The following is an 18938-nucleotide window of genomic DNA, read 5'->3' as shown; positions in this document are numbered from 1 at the left end:
TAAGTGTAGATTACATTGGGCAAGAAAGACTCCTACCCGCATATCAAAGCATCTTATACATGCCAGCATGACTACAGCCATACATTCTCTGCACACCCGTTAGTTAGTTAGATAGTTAGTTAGTTAGTTAGTTAGTTAGTTAGTTAGTTAGTTAGTTAGAGAAGAGAAAGGAAAACATGCATTTGAGACAATGGTCTATTAAAGCTTTTGCTCTGCCATGTGCTTGCATTATATGAGAGGGTAGAGAACACAGGACATGGCAATATTAGCTAGCCCCTATCCCTTTTCTCCTGTAGGTGAGGAAGCACTTAGCTGAACTAAGTATTAGGTGTGTGGTCAGTGCTGATTGTGATGTGTGTGGTGTGTGGTCTTACTGTACAGTGAATGAAAAAAGACCAGTCTCAACATTTGACAATGTCTATTTGTGAATACAAATGTGTTCTACCAAGTTCCACACTTTGTGCACTTACATACTAAGCACACTGTGACAAGTGACAGATTAACAAAAGTGTTCTTTGGGGGTAGCAAATTGGCCAATATATTTATTCCCTTTTAATATCTACACAGAGAACAGTTGCATTGGTTGTATTATATAAAGTCATGGCGAGAATATTAATTATTCAAATTTAGTTGGATAAACTCAAAGCTAAGGCATACTTTTTGCCTATAAATTGACCAAGCATTACTGAAGCTGATCAGTTTTGAATGGACCAAGGTGCAGTTTCAGGACAACTGCAATGGAGGGCGATCTTATAGACCAAGTGGGTTGTCCCAGTCAAAATTCTACTTTTTGATTTTCATATTGAAGTAAAAATCCTCTAGCAGGGCAAGGTTGAATACTGTATTTGAGGAAATCCCTTCAAATATGGATAGCCAAAGGTCAAAGTCTCACTGAAGTAGTTAGGTTTGATTGGAAAGGGTCCAACTAGGACAATTCAAATGTTGGGGTTGCCAAAGACCTCTTTTCAGGCAGATACTTTGGTTCCTGCTGAATCTCCAGAGCTCTTAGAAATGCAAACATTTTCTTTTCTAAGTCCAGACTTGCCAAACTTTCTGGACCAGTTCCTCGTATTCATTTCTAAGGCTTCCAGGGCCTTATGGAGAGTACTCATTGGCCAGGGCACATTCTAACAAAGGCCAATAGAAAGGTCCAACCCAGTTCCGTACATAACTGGAAAACTCATCACATCAAGAAAAAGGACTCTTTCTGCTTTTGATGGCCCTGTAACCTCACCGGAGGGTATCACGCTAATCCTTATAATGCAATTTTCAGTCCTGGGTACTAGTGGGAGCAGATCTAGCCTTTTAGGTCTCTATACAGGTTACTGACAGCAGTTCCATTATTATTCTATCCTGCACAGGTCTAGAACTTGTTGTAGGGAGCTAGAGGTGAAGTTCTACTTTTGTTCAGTTTGCTAATTATATTCATCTCAAAGGCCAGTGGGTGAGGGTAACTCCTGGACACTCCTTGACCAGGAAATTACAAACCTTCCCAATTTCACAGAACATCCTGTTCTTAAACTATACCACAGTGCACTGCTAGACCTGTCAGCCTTAGGGTGGTCTTCCCCCCAACCTTTTGCCTTTCTCCTTCATTTTTTCTGGTTTTGTCTTTGCTGACATTAGGACTCTGCTCACTTTACCACTGCTAACTAGTGCTAAGGTACTTGTGCTCTCTCCTCTAACCCTGGCAATATTGGATTATCCACAGTTTGTATATTTAATTTACTTATAAGTCCCTAGTAAAGTGGTACTACATGTGCCCAGTGCCTGTTAGTTAAATGCTACTAGTGGGCCTGCAGCACTGGTTGTGCCACCCACATAAGTAGCCCTTTAAACATGTCTCAGGTCTGTCATTGCAGAGCCTGTGTGCACGGTTTTAAACTGCCATTTAGACTTGGCAAAATAAACCTTTGCGAGGCCTAAACCTTCCTTTTTTTTAATACATATAGGTCACCCCTAGGTTTGTCTGCCTTGTCCATTGAGTTCCTCTTCCCTGTCTTGGGTCACATGACAGGGTACGGCTGACAGTTGGGCTTTGTGTATTCCTCCTAGACATCCACACACATATTAGAGAGTTTAGATGTGCCAGGATGGGCCATCACTGGCAGGGTGAGAGGGAGGAGCTGGCCCACTTACGCCTAAATAGGCTGTCTCCTGCCACCACACAAAGGGCTGCATATCCCCTGTAGTTGGTCTGGGGCCAGATCAGGGAAGGGAAGATGCCTGGGAACTTGAAAGGGAAACCTTTAGAAGCTTCTCTCCGACTTCAAAAGACACAACAGGTTATACCTACTGAAATCAGACACCACCACTACAGTATACTTCTGGACCTGTGGATAATCTGCCAGGAAAAAGGACTGCTTTGCTGCTGAACGACCGCCACTCTTCTGGTCTGCTCCCTGCTGGACTCCTGCTTTATTATGCTGACCTGTTGCCTGCTTACATCTTGCTCAGTGAGAAAGACTGGCCCTGAATCTCTTGAAACCAGAATGTCCCCAAGGGCTAGTCAGCTGGCCTCCTGATCTGAATCCTCAAGGACATAACCAGCTTCCAGCAACCTTGCATCTGCACCTAGACTCTGCCATCTGTGAGTCTACCATAATAAGGCCCTGATTCTGACCCTGGCGGTCTGAGACCGCCGGGGCCAGGGTCGGCGGGAGCACCACCGACAGGCCAGCGGTGCCCCGCAGGGCATTCTGACCGCGGCGCTTTGGCCGCGGTCAGATTTGGAAAACCGCCAGTCTCCCGCCGGTTTTCCGCTGCCCTTGAGAATCCTCTATGGTAGCGGAGCGCGCTCCGCCGCCATGGGGATTCTGACACCCCCTACCGCCATCCTGTTCCTGGCGGGTCTCCCGCCAGGAACAGGATGGCGGTAGGGGGTGCCGCGGGGCCCCTGCAGTGCCCATGCCAGTGGCATGGTCACTGCAGGGGCCCCCGTAAGAGGGCCCCACTCTGTATTTCACTGCACTCGTCGCACCTTCCCACTCCGCCGGCTCACTTCTGAGCCGGCGTCCTCGTGGGAAGGTTGATTTGCCCTGGGCTGGCGGGCGGCCTTTTGCCGGTCGCCCGCCAGCCCAGGGCAAATCCCAAAATACCCTCAGCGGTCTTTCGACCGCGGAGCGGTATTTTGGTGGGGGAAGTCTGGCGGGCGGCCTCCGCCGCCCGCCAGACTTAGAATGACCCCCTAAGTGTTAGCATTCCTGTTGTGGATCCTTGGATGATGGCCTAAGGTGCCTTGCTAGGATCTGTGGATCCAGAGGAACCAACTCAGCTCCTCTGCTGCTCAGTGCTACCCTGAGCAGAACTAATACATCTCTGCTGCTGTGTAGACTGGACCCTTGGCAAAGACATGCTTCCCCACAGCAGCCCTCATTGCATTTGGAACTGCCACTGTGAGATCCATCCTCAGCACAGGCCCTTGCATCTCTTGTCAAACCAGTCTTAATGGCATTGGGCTTTGTATCGTAACCCCGGAGCTGTTCAGAAGCAATGATCCCCCGATTGCGTGCCACATTCCCGTCACCCGAGTTCTCATTGCATGCCCCATCAATGAGATTCTCGATGATGATGAAGGCCCTCGCACCACAGCCTCGCTGCATCTCAGAACCCACACATCACTTCGGCTGTGCGACGCATCTTCAACATGAATCCACACAATGCTTTGCAAATCGGAATTGAAGGAACTTTTCTCCTTTGGGTCTTACTGGGCCCTTGTAGCCGGTCCACATTCCATGGCAGTCGGCTTGAACATGTGACTTTGTCCCGGTCTGGTGTGACCACATAACCACAGTTAGCAATTTATCCTTCTTGGCGCTATTTTCTGTAAAAGCTTTGTAATTCTATATCTCTGGTTCTACTAATTGGATTATTTTTGTCCTGCTCTTGTTTTATTTATTGAAAATAACTCTAATTTTCTAATACTGTTTCGGGCTCTTTTTGTGATGTGTTTTCACTGTGTTTCTGTTTGAAGCGTTGCACAGATACTTTACACATTGCCTCTAAGTTAAGCCTGACTGCTCTGTGCCAAGCTACAAGGGGGTTGAGCACAGGTTAATTTTGGGTGTGCTTGTGCCTTACCCTAGTGTGAGAAGGTAGCCTCTTTCTAGCCTTGTTACCCCCACTTTTGGCCTGTTTGTGAGTGTATGTCAGGGTGTTTGTCACTGTTTTAACTGTCTCACTGGGATCCTGATAGCCAGGCCCCAGTGCTCATAGTGAAAACACTATGTTTTCAGTATGTTTGTTATGTGTCACTGGGACCCTGCTAGTCAGGACCCCAGTGCTCATAAGGTTGTGGCCTATATGTATGTGTCACTGGGACCCTGTCACACAGGGCTCCAGTGCTCATAGGTGTGCATGTATGTGTTCCCTGTGTGGTGCCTAACTGTCTCACTGAGGCTCTGCTAACCAGAACCTCAGTGGTTATGCTCTCTCTTTACTTTTAAATTGTCACTAACAGGCTAGTGACCAATTTTACCAATTCACATTGGCTTACTGGGACACCCTTATAATTCCCTAGTATATGGTACTGAGGTACCCAGGGTATTGGGGTTCCAGGAGATCCCTATGGGCTGCAGCATTTCTTTTGCCACCCATAGGGAGCTCTGACAATTCTTACACAGGCCTGCCACTGCAGCCTGAGTGAAATAACATCCACGTTATTTCACAGCCATTTTTACACTGCACTTAAGTAACTTATAAGTCACCTATATGTCTAACCTTTACCTGGTAAAGGTTGGGTGCAAAATTACTTAGTGTGAGGGCACCCTGGCACTAGCCAAGGTGCCCCCACATTGTTCAGAGCCAATTCCCTGAACTTTGTGAGTGCGGGGACACCATTACACGCGTGCACTACATATAGGTCACTACCTATATGTAGCTTCACAATGGTAACTCCGAATATGGCCATGTAACATGTCTATGATCATGGAATCGCCCCCTCTATGCCATCCTGGCATGGTTGGCACAATCCCATGAGCCCAGTGGTCTGTAGCACAGACCCTGGTACTGCCAAACTGCCCTTCCTGGGGTTTCACTGCAGCTGCTGCTGCTGCCAACCCCTCAGACAGGCAGCTGCCCTCCTGGGGTCCAGCCAGGCCTGGCCCAGGATGGCAGAACAAAGAACTTCCTCTGAGAGAGGGTGTGACACCCTCTCCCTTTTGAAAATGGTGTGAAGGCAGGGGAGGAGTAGCCTCCCCCAGCCTCTGGAAATGCTTTGTTGGGCACAGAGGTGCCCAATTCTGCATAAGCCAGTCTACACCGGTTCAGGGACCCCTTAGCCCCTGCTCTGGCGCGAAACTGGACAAAGGAAAGGGGAGTGACCACTCCCCTGACCTGCACCTCCCCTGGGAGGTGTCCAGAGCTCCTCCAGTGTGCTCCAGACCTCTGCCATCTTGGAAACAGAGGTGCTGCTGGCACACTGGACTGCTCTGAGTGGCCAGTGCCACCAGGTGACGTCAGAGACTCCTGCTGATAGGCTCCTTCAGGTGTTAGTAGCCTATCCTCTCTCCTAGGTAGCCAAACCCTCTTTTCTGGCTATTTAGGGTCTCTGTCTCTGGGGAAACTTTAGATAACGAATGCAAGAGCTCATCCGAGTTCCTCTGCATCTCTCTCTTCACCTTCTGATAAGGAAACGACAGCTGACCGCGCTGGAAGCCTGCAAACCTGCAACATAGTAGCAAAGACGACTACTGCAACTCTGTAACGCTGATCCTGCCGCCTTCTCGACTGTTTTCCTGCTTGTGCATGCTGTGGGGGTAGCCTGCCTCCTCTCTGCACCAGAAGCTCAGAAGAAATCTCCCGTGGGTCGACGGAATCTTCCCCCTGCAACCGCAGGCACCAAAAAGCTGCATTGCCGGTCCCTTGGGTCTCCTCTCAGCACGACGAGCGAGGTCCCTCGAATCCAGCGACTCTGTCTAAGTGACCCCCACAGTCCAGTGACTCTTCAGTCCAAGTTTGGTGGAGGTAAGTCCTTGCCTCACCTCGCTGGGCTGCATTGCTGGGAACCGCGACTTTGCAGCTACTCCGGCCCCTGTGCACTTCCGGCGGAAATCCTTTGTGCACAGCCAAGCCTGGGTCCACGGCACTCTAACCTGCATTGCACGACTTTCTAAGTTGGTCTCCGGCGACGTGGGACTCCTTTGTGCAACTTCGGCGAGCACCGTTTCACGCATCCTTGTAGTGCCTGTTTCTGGCACTTTACCGGGTGCTACCTGCTTCAGTGAGGGCTCTTTGTCTTGCTCGACGTCTCCTCTCTCTTCAGGTCCAATTTGCGACCTCCTGGTCCCTCCTGGGCCCCAGCAGCGTCCAAAAACGCCAAACACACGATTTGCAACTAGCAAGGCTTGTTGGCGTTCTTTCGGCGGGAAAACACTTCTGCACGACTCTCCAAGGCGAGAGGGATCCGTCCACCAAAGGGAAAGTCTCTAGCCCTTTTCGTTCCTGCAGAAACCTCAGCTTCTTCTGTCCAGTTGAAGCTTCTTTGCACCCGCAGCTGGCATTTCCTGGGCATCTGCCCATCTCCGACTTGCTTGTGACTTTTGGACTTGGTCCCCTTGTTCCACAGGTACCCTAGATTGGAAATCCACAGTTGTTGCATTGCTGGTTTGTGTCTTTCCTGCATTATTCCTCTAACACGACTACTTTGTCCTTAGGGGAACTTTAGTGCACTTTGCACTCACTTTTCAGGGTCTTGGGGAGGGTTATTTTGCTAACTCTCACTATTTTCTAATAGTCCCAGCGACCCTCTACAAGGTCACATAGGTTTGGGGTCCATCCGTGGTTCGCATTCCACTTTTGGAGTATATGGTTTGTGTTGCCCCTATCCCTATGTTTCCCCATTGCATCCTATTGTAACTATACATTGTTTGCACTGTTTTCTAAGACTATACTGCATATTTTTGCTATTGTGTATATATATCTTGTGTATATTTCCTATCCTCTCACTGAGGGTACACTCTAAGATACTTTGGCATATTGTCATAAAAATAAAGTACCTTTATTTTTAGTATAACTGTGTATTGTGTTTTCTTATGATATTGTGCATATGACACTAAGTGGTACTGTAGTAGCTTCACACGTCTCCTAGTTCAGCCTAAGCTGCTCTGCTAAGCTACCATTATCTATCAGCCTAAGCTGCTAGACACCCTATACACTAATAAGGGATAACTGGGCCTGGTGCAAGGTGCAAGTACCCCTTGGTACTCACTACAAGCCAGTCCAGCCTCCTACACCTAGCAAGAATTGTGTTTGCTGCTTGACCAGAACTCACATCCAAGTCAACCAGCAACTAAATTTATTACATACACCATTTGCAGTAAAATGCTACATGGCAAAATGTTTCTGTGTCTGGATGGAGCTTGTGGACCTCTCTGAGATGTGTTTAAGGTAATTAGCAGGCATCTCCAACTCTAGTAACCCAAACTAGTGTTGGAGCCAGCTTCGTCCTCCACTGAGATGAAAGCAAGGAAGCTAAAGTGTATGTTGGGATCAAAAGACCACTCTTCCACGAGACTCAGCCACAAAACACAAACAAGTATTGAAAAGCAAATAGATCTGATTTTGTGTTGGGAAAGTGCTTGTGTATAGTAGGGCGACTTTGTTTGTGCTGACCCTAGCAGTACTAGAATGGAAATCCAGTACTGCAGCAGCATCCTGGGGTTAAACATTATGGAAGTTGGGAGTGAGATCCCTTCTTTGAACAGACTGCATCTAACAAGAGTGCTATGAAAAGGAGTCCGAAGATAAAGGGGGTCATTCTGACCCTGGCGGTCATTGACCGCCAGAGCCAACGACCACGGAAGCACCGCCAACAGGCTGGCGGTGCTTCCTGGCCAATTCTGACCGCGGCTTTAGGGAAACCGGCGGTTTCCCGCCGGTTTTCCCCTGGCCAAAGGAATCCTCCATGGCGGCGCTGCAAACAGCGCCGCCATGGGGATTCCGACCCCCTTCCCGCCAGCCTCTTCCTTGAGGTTTACACCGCCAGGAAGAGGCTGGCGGGAACGGGTGTCGTGGGGCCCCTGGGGGCCCCTGCACTGCCCATGCCACTGGCATGGGCGGTGCAGGGGCCCCCTAACATGGCCCCAGCAAGATTTTCAGTGTCTGCTTGGCAGACACTGAAAATCGTGACGGGTGCCACTGCACCCGTCGCACCTCAGAAAATCCGCCGGCTCCATTCGGAGCCGGCTTCATCTTTGCTGGGGCTTTCCCGGTGGGCCGGTGGACGATCTTTTGCAGATCGCCCGCCGGCCAAGCGGGAAAGTCAGAATGCCCCCCGCGGTCATCTGACCGCGGGCATTGTTTGGGCGGTTTCCGCCCGGCGGGCGATGCCCGCCGCCCGCCGGGGTCGGAATGAGCCCCAAAGTCTGAATTGCACGGGAAAATGTATTAAAAGGCATGCAGAGCAAAATGTTAGAGGAGTAAATACTTTTGACAAAGGACTAGTATTTTCATTGCGTCTTTAGGAAAGCATATGTGCATCTATGTTGTATGGTATGATAAAAAACTGAAAATAAGAAAACATGTTACTACAACAGAAAATTAAAGCAAATGAACCTGCAGGGTGGTTAGTGAATGGAACTTTGTTTTTTAAAAAGCGTAAGGTACCCAAAAAGCAGTAACTTTCTAAACAGAAATGCCGCAAACCAACAATCACAATTTTGTTGCATCAGAAAACTAAATACATCAAAGAGATTTTGTAGCCTGGTATAGCTACATGTGCCCTTCAGTCCAACCACCAAAACATAATCGTAGAACAAATGGGACAAAGTTGTGGCCTGGCTAGAACTCCCATCAATGCAATGGCAAGCCATGAAAAACACTTGAAAACCATTGACTGATGTGTCTAATCTGCGCACTTCCTGTAGTACTTTTTTGAAGATTTTTTTGCCACGTAAGCTAACAAAAACAAAAGCTGTTGTGCATTACATATTGTGACATATTTCTGATGTGTTACTGCACACATTCACAGATATACAGGCATAGAGTAAATTTTACTAATGCTGTAAATGAGTGAAGCTAACTCATTCTTTTAATGTTTTAAATCCTCTTTTGCCATCTGATTAGAGCACATAGCCAGTGCTTAATTTCAGTCGGTGGTTGCATGTTGGGCCCACCAGTATATATTTTTGGGAAGCAGCACTTATTTTCCCTCAAGAAACTTTGATGCAGAGAAAGAAAGAGAAAAACACAAAAGGGAAAAAGGAGAAAGAGAAAGAATGAAAAACAGTGGCAAAGGGGGAGGGCAGGGATAAAAAAAGAATCTACAAGGGTGAGATAATGAGGCAGGGAGTGTCTGCAGTGGATTGAAGAGGTATGATGTAGAATCAAGACTAAGCAGCCTTAGTATTTGGCACCATGTTTTTTAAATAGTGCCAACCACAGGCTTCCGAACAAACTCTGGGGCCCAGCATTAATTTTTTTGCAAATTACGCACTAATTATGGAACAGTACCATCTATTCTTTAAAGGGTTATATGCTCCAGTAAGAGAATTCTTGACTTTGGAATGCATGAATGTGGCAATCTACCTAATCTCCACCGGGGATGCCCCTCTGCTATGACGGAGGAGAATCGCCTCACTGCTGAAAGCAGAAAAATAAAATGATAATACAACTATTTTGTTATCGTTTTAGTTTTGGCTTTACCGGCCAGTCTGTGTGCCAATTGGCGGGGCCATCCTCTGCGTTAGCAGAGGGAGGAGGAGGGGTCAGTGCACTCTAAGGGGCATATTTATACTCTGTTTGCGCCAGAATTGCGTCGGTTTTTTTTACGCAAATCCGACCAAAGCTAACTCCATATTTATACTTTGGCGTTAGACCCGTCTAGCGCCAAAGATCTTGGAGTTTGCGTCATTTTTTAGCGTGGACACCTACCTTGCGTTAATGATATGCAAGGTAGGCGTTCCTGTCTAAAAAATTACTCCAAGGCATGTGCGCCTTATTTAAACTCCCGTGCAAAAATGACGCACGGGAGTGGGCGGGTCCAAAAAAATGACGTCCAGCTGCTTTTGCGTCATTTTTTAACGCCTGGTCAGGGCAGGCGTTAAGGGACCTGTGGGCTCGGAAGGAGCCCAGAGGTGCCCTCCCATGCCCCCAGGGACACTCCCTGCCACCCTTGCCCACCCCAGGAGGACGCCCAAGGATGGAGGGACCCATCCCAGGGAACTTAAGGTAAGTTCAGGTAAGTATTTTTTTTTTTTTTTTATTGTGGCATGGGGGGCCTGATTTGTGCCCCCCTACATGCCACTATGCCCAATGACCATGCCCAGGGGACATAAGTTCCCTGGGCATGGCCATTGGGCAAGGGGGCATGACTCCTGTCTGTACTAAGACAGGAGTCATTTCAATGGGGGTTGGGAGTAAAAACAAATGGCGCAAATCGGGTTGAGGCCAATATTTTGCCTCAGACCTGACTTGCCCCATTTTTTGACGCCCAAGCTCCATTTTCCCCTACGCCGGCGCTGCCTGGTGTGGGTCATTTTTTTTGACGCACACCAGTCAGCTGCGCCGGCTAATGTCATTCCATAAATAAGGCGCCCGCATGGCGCTTTGGAATACCATTAGCCGGCGTTAAAATTTTTGACGGACAACTGCGTTGGCGCAGTTGTGCGTCAAAAAGTATAAATATGGCCCTGAGTGTGCATGTTGGTTTGGCCAGCCATCTTAGGCTGGCCAAACCAACAATACAGTGGACCAACTGATGTTTGCTTCAATTTTACAGTTTAACTGTCAAAATGTTTTGGATAAAAGGTCGAATGAGGCAATAAGGAGGTGGAGGTGAAGTCAGCCAGAGGTTGAGACATAGCTGGAGCTACCAAGAAGAAACATACGAAGAAGAGTTAGACGGAGGAGAAACAATGAGAGAAAAACAGGGAGATAGATAGATAGATAGATAGATAGATAGATAGATAGATAGATAGATAGATAGATAGATAGATAGATAGATAGATTACAAAGGAGTAAGTAGATATAAATGAAATGAGTGATTTTTGCAAAGGTAGAAAGCTAGAAAGAATAAGTGCTGTGTTGTTTTAACACTGTCATGAACATGCTTCCCAAAGCTACGAGGCTGTTTTGTTAACTGACCACTTAGTTATTGGGAACGTAAAGGCTTACACATATATATTTACCAGCTTGCCACTTCAGAAAGTAATTGATTTTCTACAGAAGCAAATAACAGATACATCATACAGGTGGTAGAAACAATAGATTACTTTCGTTATCTCTGAAACGTACCTTTAAACAAATAATTTGCCAGAGAGTTTCCTCAGATCACTCGCAGCATGCTTTTTCATTGCGAAAACCGATTTATTGACACTTCCTTTCTTGGAAAATACAAGCTGAGTTCCCAATTTACTACTTGTGAGAACACTATATCAACTGCTACTGGTAATAATTTCACTGGAAACCTGCCAAGGAGGAATAGGCGCAAATCCTCGCTCAGCCACCTCTAGTCTCTCCCAATCAAATCAGAGTAGATGATGCGCACATTTCAAGCAGTGTAGAACACTTGTTCTTTCTCATTGTCAAAACTGAAAATGTAACATTTTATGTAATTAAGCTTCTTCGTCTTGTAACATGGAGGAACACTCTAAGTATTTTTTTTGAAGGATCAGAAAATATGTGTAGAATGATTCACTTATTTTAGTTTTTGTTAGGTGCTGTAAGCTGTTGGCATTTGAATCAGAGAGCTTTGCAGGCTGATGTTACAGAGGGTTTTAGGCAGGTGAAAGGAGTGGGACAAAATGTTGGATGTTTTCAGCTTCGGTATCTGCCTATCCATATCAAATAATTTTACACCTACAGGGGCTTAACACTCATGGTTGAGTATTCATGTATAATAGAAAAGGCCTGTCCTATTTGTTTGTCTGCAGAGTTCTTCACCCCGACTGCGGAATCTCTGAAGTCATAAAATTACTATCAGTAAAAGAAGACATGTAGTTTGTGACTGCCAAGAAATTTGTAAACTTACACAAAGTGTAAGTTTGACTTTGTGAATCAAGTTCAAAGATGGAAAAGCCTTGTTGTGAGGAAGACTGATGGGATGGAAGTCTGTGCCTCAAATCTTTCCTTGAAGGATATGATGTGCCCAATAGTAACATTCTTTGTTTTGTCAATAGATAAATGTGATTAGGATTAGCTTTGAAAGCTGAAGTCAAATCTGAGCTTCCACTTGCCACTTTTAATCACCTTCCCCACAGGATCTATTTAGCCATTTTAGGTCACAGCCTACCAGACAGCTCAGCTGTCTAGTTTGCTAAAGACCTTTGGGGGCATTTAGAAAGGTGGCCTAGCAATGCATTCCACCTGTTGCTTACAATAGGCTTTGTGGTTTGTAACTCACATTGTCTGGCTTTCTATTTGCTGCCTTTATTTGCCTTAGACTGTTCAACTTGAGTTTGTCCCTCCTATTTACTGTATTCTTCCACAAACTTGCTTTCTGTAAACATGCCTTTAAATCTTGTTCGTATATTGTCACATTTGCTGTGCATTCAAAGAAAGAGGTCAAATGTTAAGCTGTGTCTTCGAGGAAACTTGGTGTTTACTTTGCTTCTGCAGACTTCAAAGTGAGAACGTTTATAGGAAAGAGGAAAGCAGATTAATCTCGCCAAGGCTCCCTCTCGGGCCTCTTCTATGATACATTTACGAGACTGTACCGTAACCCTTAATTAGCACTTCATGTAACATGCGGATGACAGATTTGTATTTTAGCTAGATAGGTCAGTGTGTTATTGCTTTTAACACAGGGTTCCTTTTGTTACTTACAGTTAATACATTGTAATTCTTACACAATAGCATAGTGAGCTAGATGAAAGACATGTGACACCTACACCTTGTAACCTTCACTGTTTTATGCAACAAATATCTTGTACATTGGTGAACATACCTACATAATTTATTGTCAAAGTATAATATGTATGTTATGCAAAGCGATCTGACACTCTGGACTGGGATGAATAGCAATATAAAAGTAATAAAATAGTGGTGTTTACATTGGTATTTGTGAACTTACTGAGACAGACCAACACACCTGACATTCTTACAGTGCATGTATTTCTTTTATAAACAGGGACTGAACAAAGCCAAAAGCATGCCTCTCTTGATCACCTGTGACGTGATAACAAGCTGTGAGCCTTTCTGTCCTCTCCTTTCCATTTGCATCTAAGTGTGAGCCTCCAGACAGCACCCAGCCAAGATCAGACTGGAACAAAAGGAGGCCTGAGATACACTGAACTTTGGTCTTTATCTTTGGCCCAGCTGGAGGTGAAAATAATAAGAAAGCCCCTCTTCCCTGCATGTTGCTGCTGAAAGTAGACAGCAGTGCAGGCGCTGCTATACGTGTCTGAAAATTACACTGGGACAAGTTCAGCATAGGCAAAAAGACAAGGTTGTTCTTCGCAAACAACAACACCCCATCACTGCTCTTCAAAGCACCTCAAACCCTCTCTTCTTTTGCTATCCTTTAAACACACACTTCCAGCAGCTTACTTTATTTTCAAACAGCAGGTGCAATGACACCAGGATAATAAGAACTCATGGAAACATTACACCTATGCTGATACTTCAATTTACATTTTAAACAGACAAAAAGAACAGAATTCCTTTACTTGCACTAAGAGATACCACACACTGCCTACACCAGAATATACATTTTGACCCTAGCTCCATGTTAAAATACAAAGTAAGACTTTTACTAACACTACAACATATCACCCTGCTTCGGGAACACATACCAATACAACACCTATTTTTTTATCAGTCATTCTGAATTACATTTACCAGACAGGACATTCCATTTGTGCAGCAAGTACAGTGGCACCATGCCCAACACAAACACAATAAACATAAACCACAACTTCATTTCACCCAACTACATATTCCATTTCTGTCCCTAGACACACCTCACCTCTCCCCAGTTCCCCATGCTTGTATAAATTCCTAACTTCCATTTGGGTAGAGAGTCTAATGGCTCCAGGTTGGTTATTTCACTCCTTTGTACTTTTATGTACAAATGCACCAGTGAAACATTAAAGGTCCTGCTGCTTGTAAACAGACACCACAGTCTTAGAGCCACTCTGAGAATCCCTCATCCACCCACCCATAGGTCTAACCACCCCAAAGCTCCTCTCCCTATGCCTTTCCAATTTCAAAGCTTCACAATCTACCTTTAGTTTATTTTAACACTTTGCCCGATACTGTTTTCTTACACCTCACCATATGCTCTAACAACAGTTACACTGCATCATTCATGTCCTTTCACCACAGAAAACAATTGAAAATATATGCTCTGCCAGGTCCCGTCTTTCACTTATTAAATCAAATAAGCATCACAAACTGGCCTCTTGCTTTTTATTACTTTTACAGACCTAGCATATACAACATTACTTAGTGTGCCTTATTTACATTTCATGTATTACGTGCAGTAACATCTTATCCCAAAAATAAGATCAATATACAGTAATATTTTGTTGTTCCGCAATAAATTACAGCTAGATATTTAATTAATACCACTACAGTTCAGGACACAGTACCTCTGCCACTGAGTGCTTTCTCATTAAATTTGCTTTGACATACTTGCAGAATCACCTCTAATCTACGGCAATGTGTTCTTTCGAAATAACAACAAATCCTCATCAGTAATATTTCATAACATTTTAGCGAGCATCAATTTCTCCTGTCCCGACCTTTTGCACACACACTTATATGTCATTCTTTCCATTTGTCAACTGGTGCAGTCACACAAAGCTAATCTGGCATTGAGGACATATTGAAAACAAATGACTACTTCCGTTTGATTTTTTTTTACAGGACACACGGATACCATTTCCTCTAACTCTATGCCACTGTACTCTATGCCACCTTACACTATACCCCTTTAAGACACTTTTCACCACTGCACTCTATGCCACTGCCCTATATGCCACTGTACATCACTCTACTCTACACCACCACACTCTACAGCACTCTACTCTTCAACAATACATTCTCTGCAAACGCTCTCTATGCCAACAGACTACTCTATGCCACTTTTTTGCACTGCACTGTATGCCACTGTAATCCACTCTGCATAACTGCACTCTACACCACTTTACTCTACACCTCTGCACTCTGTCCTGCACCACTCCACTTTACCTTGCATCACTTCACTCTACTCTGAAACAATCTACTCTATGCCACTGCACTCTACACCCCTCTACACCACCCTCCTCTATTCTGCTCTGCACCATTGCACTCCACACCTTTGCAATCTATGTTGTGCCACTCCACTCTACTCTGCACCACTCTACTTACCCTATGCCACAGCATTATTCTCTAATGCACTCTACACCGCTTTTCTCAAAACATGTGCAACCTAAGCCACTGCGCTCTATGCCAATCTACACCACTGCACTTTACGCCACTTCACTCTAGGCCACTCTACTTCACTCTACCAGATTCCCCTCAATGACTCTCTACTTCATTAAACTATACTGCACTCTATGCCACTCCACTCTACTCCCCTCTGTGCCACCCTAAGATACTACTTCACTCTACGATGCTCTACGCAGCTCCCTCCACGCCATTCTTTGCCACTTTACTCCACTCTAGTCTTTGAGTCCACTCAATATCACTCCAGTATTCCTCTCTGTGCCACTCCATGCCATTCCACTGAGACAATCTATGCCACTCCAATCTGACATTCTACTCCACTATATGCCACAATATGCCATTCAACTGTACGACAATCTACTCTGCTCTACACCACTCTATTAAACAGCACTGTACTCCACTCTATGCAACACCCTCTATGCCACTCCACTCTGCACCACCCAACGACACTCTATACCACTCCACTCGACAACACTCCTCTCCACTCCACTCTGACTCTGTACTCCACTATTCACCACTCAGCTCTGCAACACTCTAGTTCACTCTACCCCTTCCACTCGATGACACTCTACTCCCTCCGTGACATTCTACAACCCTATGCCACTCCACTCTATGTCACACCATGACACTCCACTCCACGCTGCTTAACTACTGTACTCCATGCTACTCAACTCAACTCTACACCACTCCACACCTCTCTACACCACTCCATAACACCCCCCTCTGGCTTTATGCCACTCCAATCCATGCAACTCTCCTCTACGCCACTTTTAGCCATTCTGAACAGCTGTCAAGCTGGTGTACAACATGGCTAAAACATATTGACAAAGCCAATATCTTGTGCAATGGTGCAACCTATTGACTTTTTTTTCCTTTGCGACCATATTTATATGGCATTCATGTTTAAATTCTCTAACCTTGCATTAAAGATGAAAGAGACAGTAGATCATGATAATCACTAGTAGCTTTACGTAGAACTTTTCTCTTGCACAGCAGACAATTGCATGCCGTGGTGGTGTTCATATATGGAAGCCCTTACATCAGACTTATTCGACATAATCAGGACTAGAGATTCATCTAAGCACTAAGGGGGTTATTACAACTTTGGAGGAGGTGTTAATCCGTCCCAAAAGTGACGGTAAAGTGACGGATATACCACCAGCCGTATTACGAGTCCATTATATCCTATGGAACTTGTAATTCGGCTGGTGGTATATCCGTCACATTTGGGACGGATTAACACCTCCTCCAAAGTTGTAATAACCCCCTAAGTTTGGGCAAGTCATGGCATCCTAGAGCAGTCTTACTTGTCCCAGGGCATTACAAAGCCAAAGCTGTTATCTTTACATATTCAAGTAGGAGACTTTAATGATAGCCCATATATATACATATGCAGATAGCAAACGTCTCCTAAACTTGCAAATGTGAACATTTTCCAATTGCAAAGAATGCAACTCACCTACACTTCCTTGAATCAGGTAGGAGAGACAGATAATTAACAGCAATACTCCAGTTTTCCCATCCATATTGGCTGCTGTTAACGCACAATGTTTAAAAAAAGCAACGCCGAAAAAAAATCCTGATTCAGGTCCCCGTTATAAAAGATGCGCCTTCTTTTAAGGCAGTGTCAAAAAATAGGAACACAGGCTTCAATCCATCAAGAAAGGTCACTGGTTTGGCCAACAAACAGATCCTTTGGACTCTAACTCCGTCGTTAGCCCTAATTATGACAGCAGTGACGAATCTTAAAAAGCAGTGTCTGTTTGTGGAATAATCTGATTACCTGTTGCTCAGCCTTAATCCTTCTTAGGGGCCAGATGGAAGAGCCGCCTTGAGTCCATTAATCTTCGCAAGTGGCATCTGCCAGTCACAGTCCCGGAGCGGTGCTACTACGCGAGCCTCTTCGAGTGAAAACTAGAATTGGTCTGACCAAACACGCGTTCACCGGACCGCAAAGGCCAACGGGGTAATTGACAAACAAAGGGGAGCTGAGCAGTGCCATACTTAACAGTTGTGAGGGCACAAAACAGTGAACTTGGCAAAAACCAGGGAACTAATTGGTGTCACTAAGAATGAGTTGTGCAAAGCCTTTTGGGCCCTAGCCGTGGAGCACTGAGTTATCTACCAACCATAGATTATTACATTACTCGGGACTGCAAATCGATTCAGCAAAAGCAGATGACAGGGACACACGAGGAACTATGGACTTGGATAGGCAACACCGCTAAGAGCAGCTCCATTCTATCAACAAGACTAATTTTAGGGAAAAAATATTTCATTGACGTTCTGATGACTAGCGCTCTTATAGAATATTCGTTTGCACACTTAGATTGGTTAGCTGTTTCATTCCTCTTCTTGAAATTAATTGGTAAATAGCAGAGGGGTGAACTGAAAACAGAGAGATGAGGCTCCTGCTGCCATTCTGCATCTGATAGGTCCACGCAGTGAATAAACTCTGCTTGAACTCGACAAGCGTTCTATTTTTACTTGAGATTACAATGTTAAGGATGGTCCTCTTGTCTCCTTCCACTGTACTACCAGTGACTATAGTAGTATGAATGAAACAAGGAAATGAAAGATCAACCTGTTATCAATAGACCTCCGTGTCTTAGCACAGACAGTTTGCATGCGCCAGAAAAACAGGATTATTCCGTATGCATTCATTTAGCTGCTTCTTCAGTGGTGGGTGTATTTGCTTCAAAACGAACCTTTACAGAAGGGCAAAATATGGAGCAAACTGATTCCACACTTTGGGCCCCATTTACAACATTTTGACACAGAGTAGTACCACAATCCTTCTTGCTGCACTGCCCTGCTTCAAAACAAAAGGCAGGCATGTGCTGTATTTACAAGATATGGCACATTCCTGTTCTTTTCCCCTGCGCTGGCACACAAATTGCTATCATGCGCCAACTCAGGAACCCTTGCACCATGTTGCATGTTGCAAGGGTGCCTGCGTTGTGTGGGTGATTGTTTTTGTGCAGGAAAGGACACCTTCCTGCAGAAAAACAATCACAAGGGGCGTTTTCCTCTATGTGTGCTGAAATGCAGCACACATAGAAAGAGGAAAAGATGTGTAGAAATACTTTAACCCTTATGCCATCTATGGGGTGGAGTAGGCTTTTGACGCATTCCCAGGTATACAAAATCTTGTAAATCTGGGAATGGTTCAAAATCCAAGGATGTTGTGAGGAAACACCTCTCAAACGCAAAGTAAGGAAAATGCAGTGACTTGTGCTGTCTTGCCTTACACCATATCTACAACACCATGAAAAGCCAGGCAAAGCCAGGCAAAGGGACTTTGAGTGGCCTTGTAGATAGTGGTCAGCAGCCTGCTCTGTCAGTGCATCACAAAAAGTGACGCAACTGCGGCGTAGGCCACTTGTAAATAAGCCAATTTGTTTGTTGTGATAGCATAAAACACAGAAAGAAAAAATGCCTCCACTTTTAAACTATCAAAGAGGGGACTGCTGTGGAAGCAATACTAGTTTAGCAACGTTCATTATATAAGAGGCACATTAGTGCGAAATGGTTTTGCTCTTTTATTTCAGAAAAAACAAAGAAGCAGACTT

At 45.3% G+C, this 18938-nt stretch overlaps 1 protein-coding gene across 3 annotated transcripts in view; it reads right to left on the bottom strand.

Moving 5' to 3' along the window:
• The window catches only part of IMPG1 (interphotoreceptor matrix proteoglycan 1), a 1628305-nt gene extending 1611220 nt beyond the window's left edge, over window positions 1-17085 (bottom strand). For all 3 annotated transcript variants that reach the window (XM_069235643.1, XM_069235645.1, XM_069235644.1), the window contains exon 1: window positions 16826-17085. In XM_069235643.1, coding sequence (XP_069091744.1) covers window positions 16826-16892 — 67 coding nt within the window. In that variant the 5' untranslated portion in view covers window positions 16893-17085. The remainder of the gene's footprint in view (window positions 1-16825) is intronic.
• Window positions 17086-18938: the final 1853 nt, after the last annotated feature.

Source organism: Pleurodeles waltl, chromosome 5, assembly GCF_031143425.1.
Source record: "Pleurodeles waltl isolate 20211129_DDA chromosome 5, aPleWal1.hap1.20221129, whole genome shotgun sequence".
NCBI classification, from domain to species: domain Eukaryota; kingdom Metazoa; phylum Chordata; class Amphibia; order Caudata; family Salamandridae; genus Pleurodeles; species Pleurodeles waltl.
The sequence above is the reverse complement of the archived record's forward strand: the minus strand, read 5'-3'. Positions and strand labels throughout refer to the sequence as shown.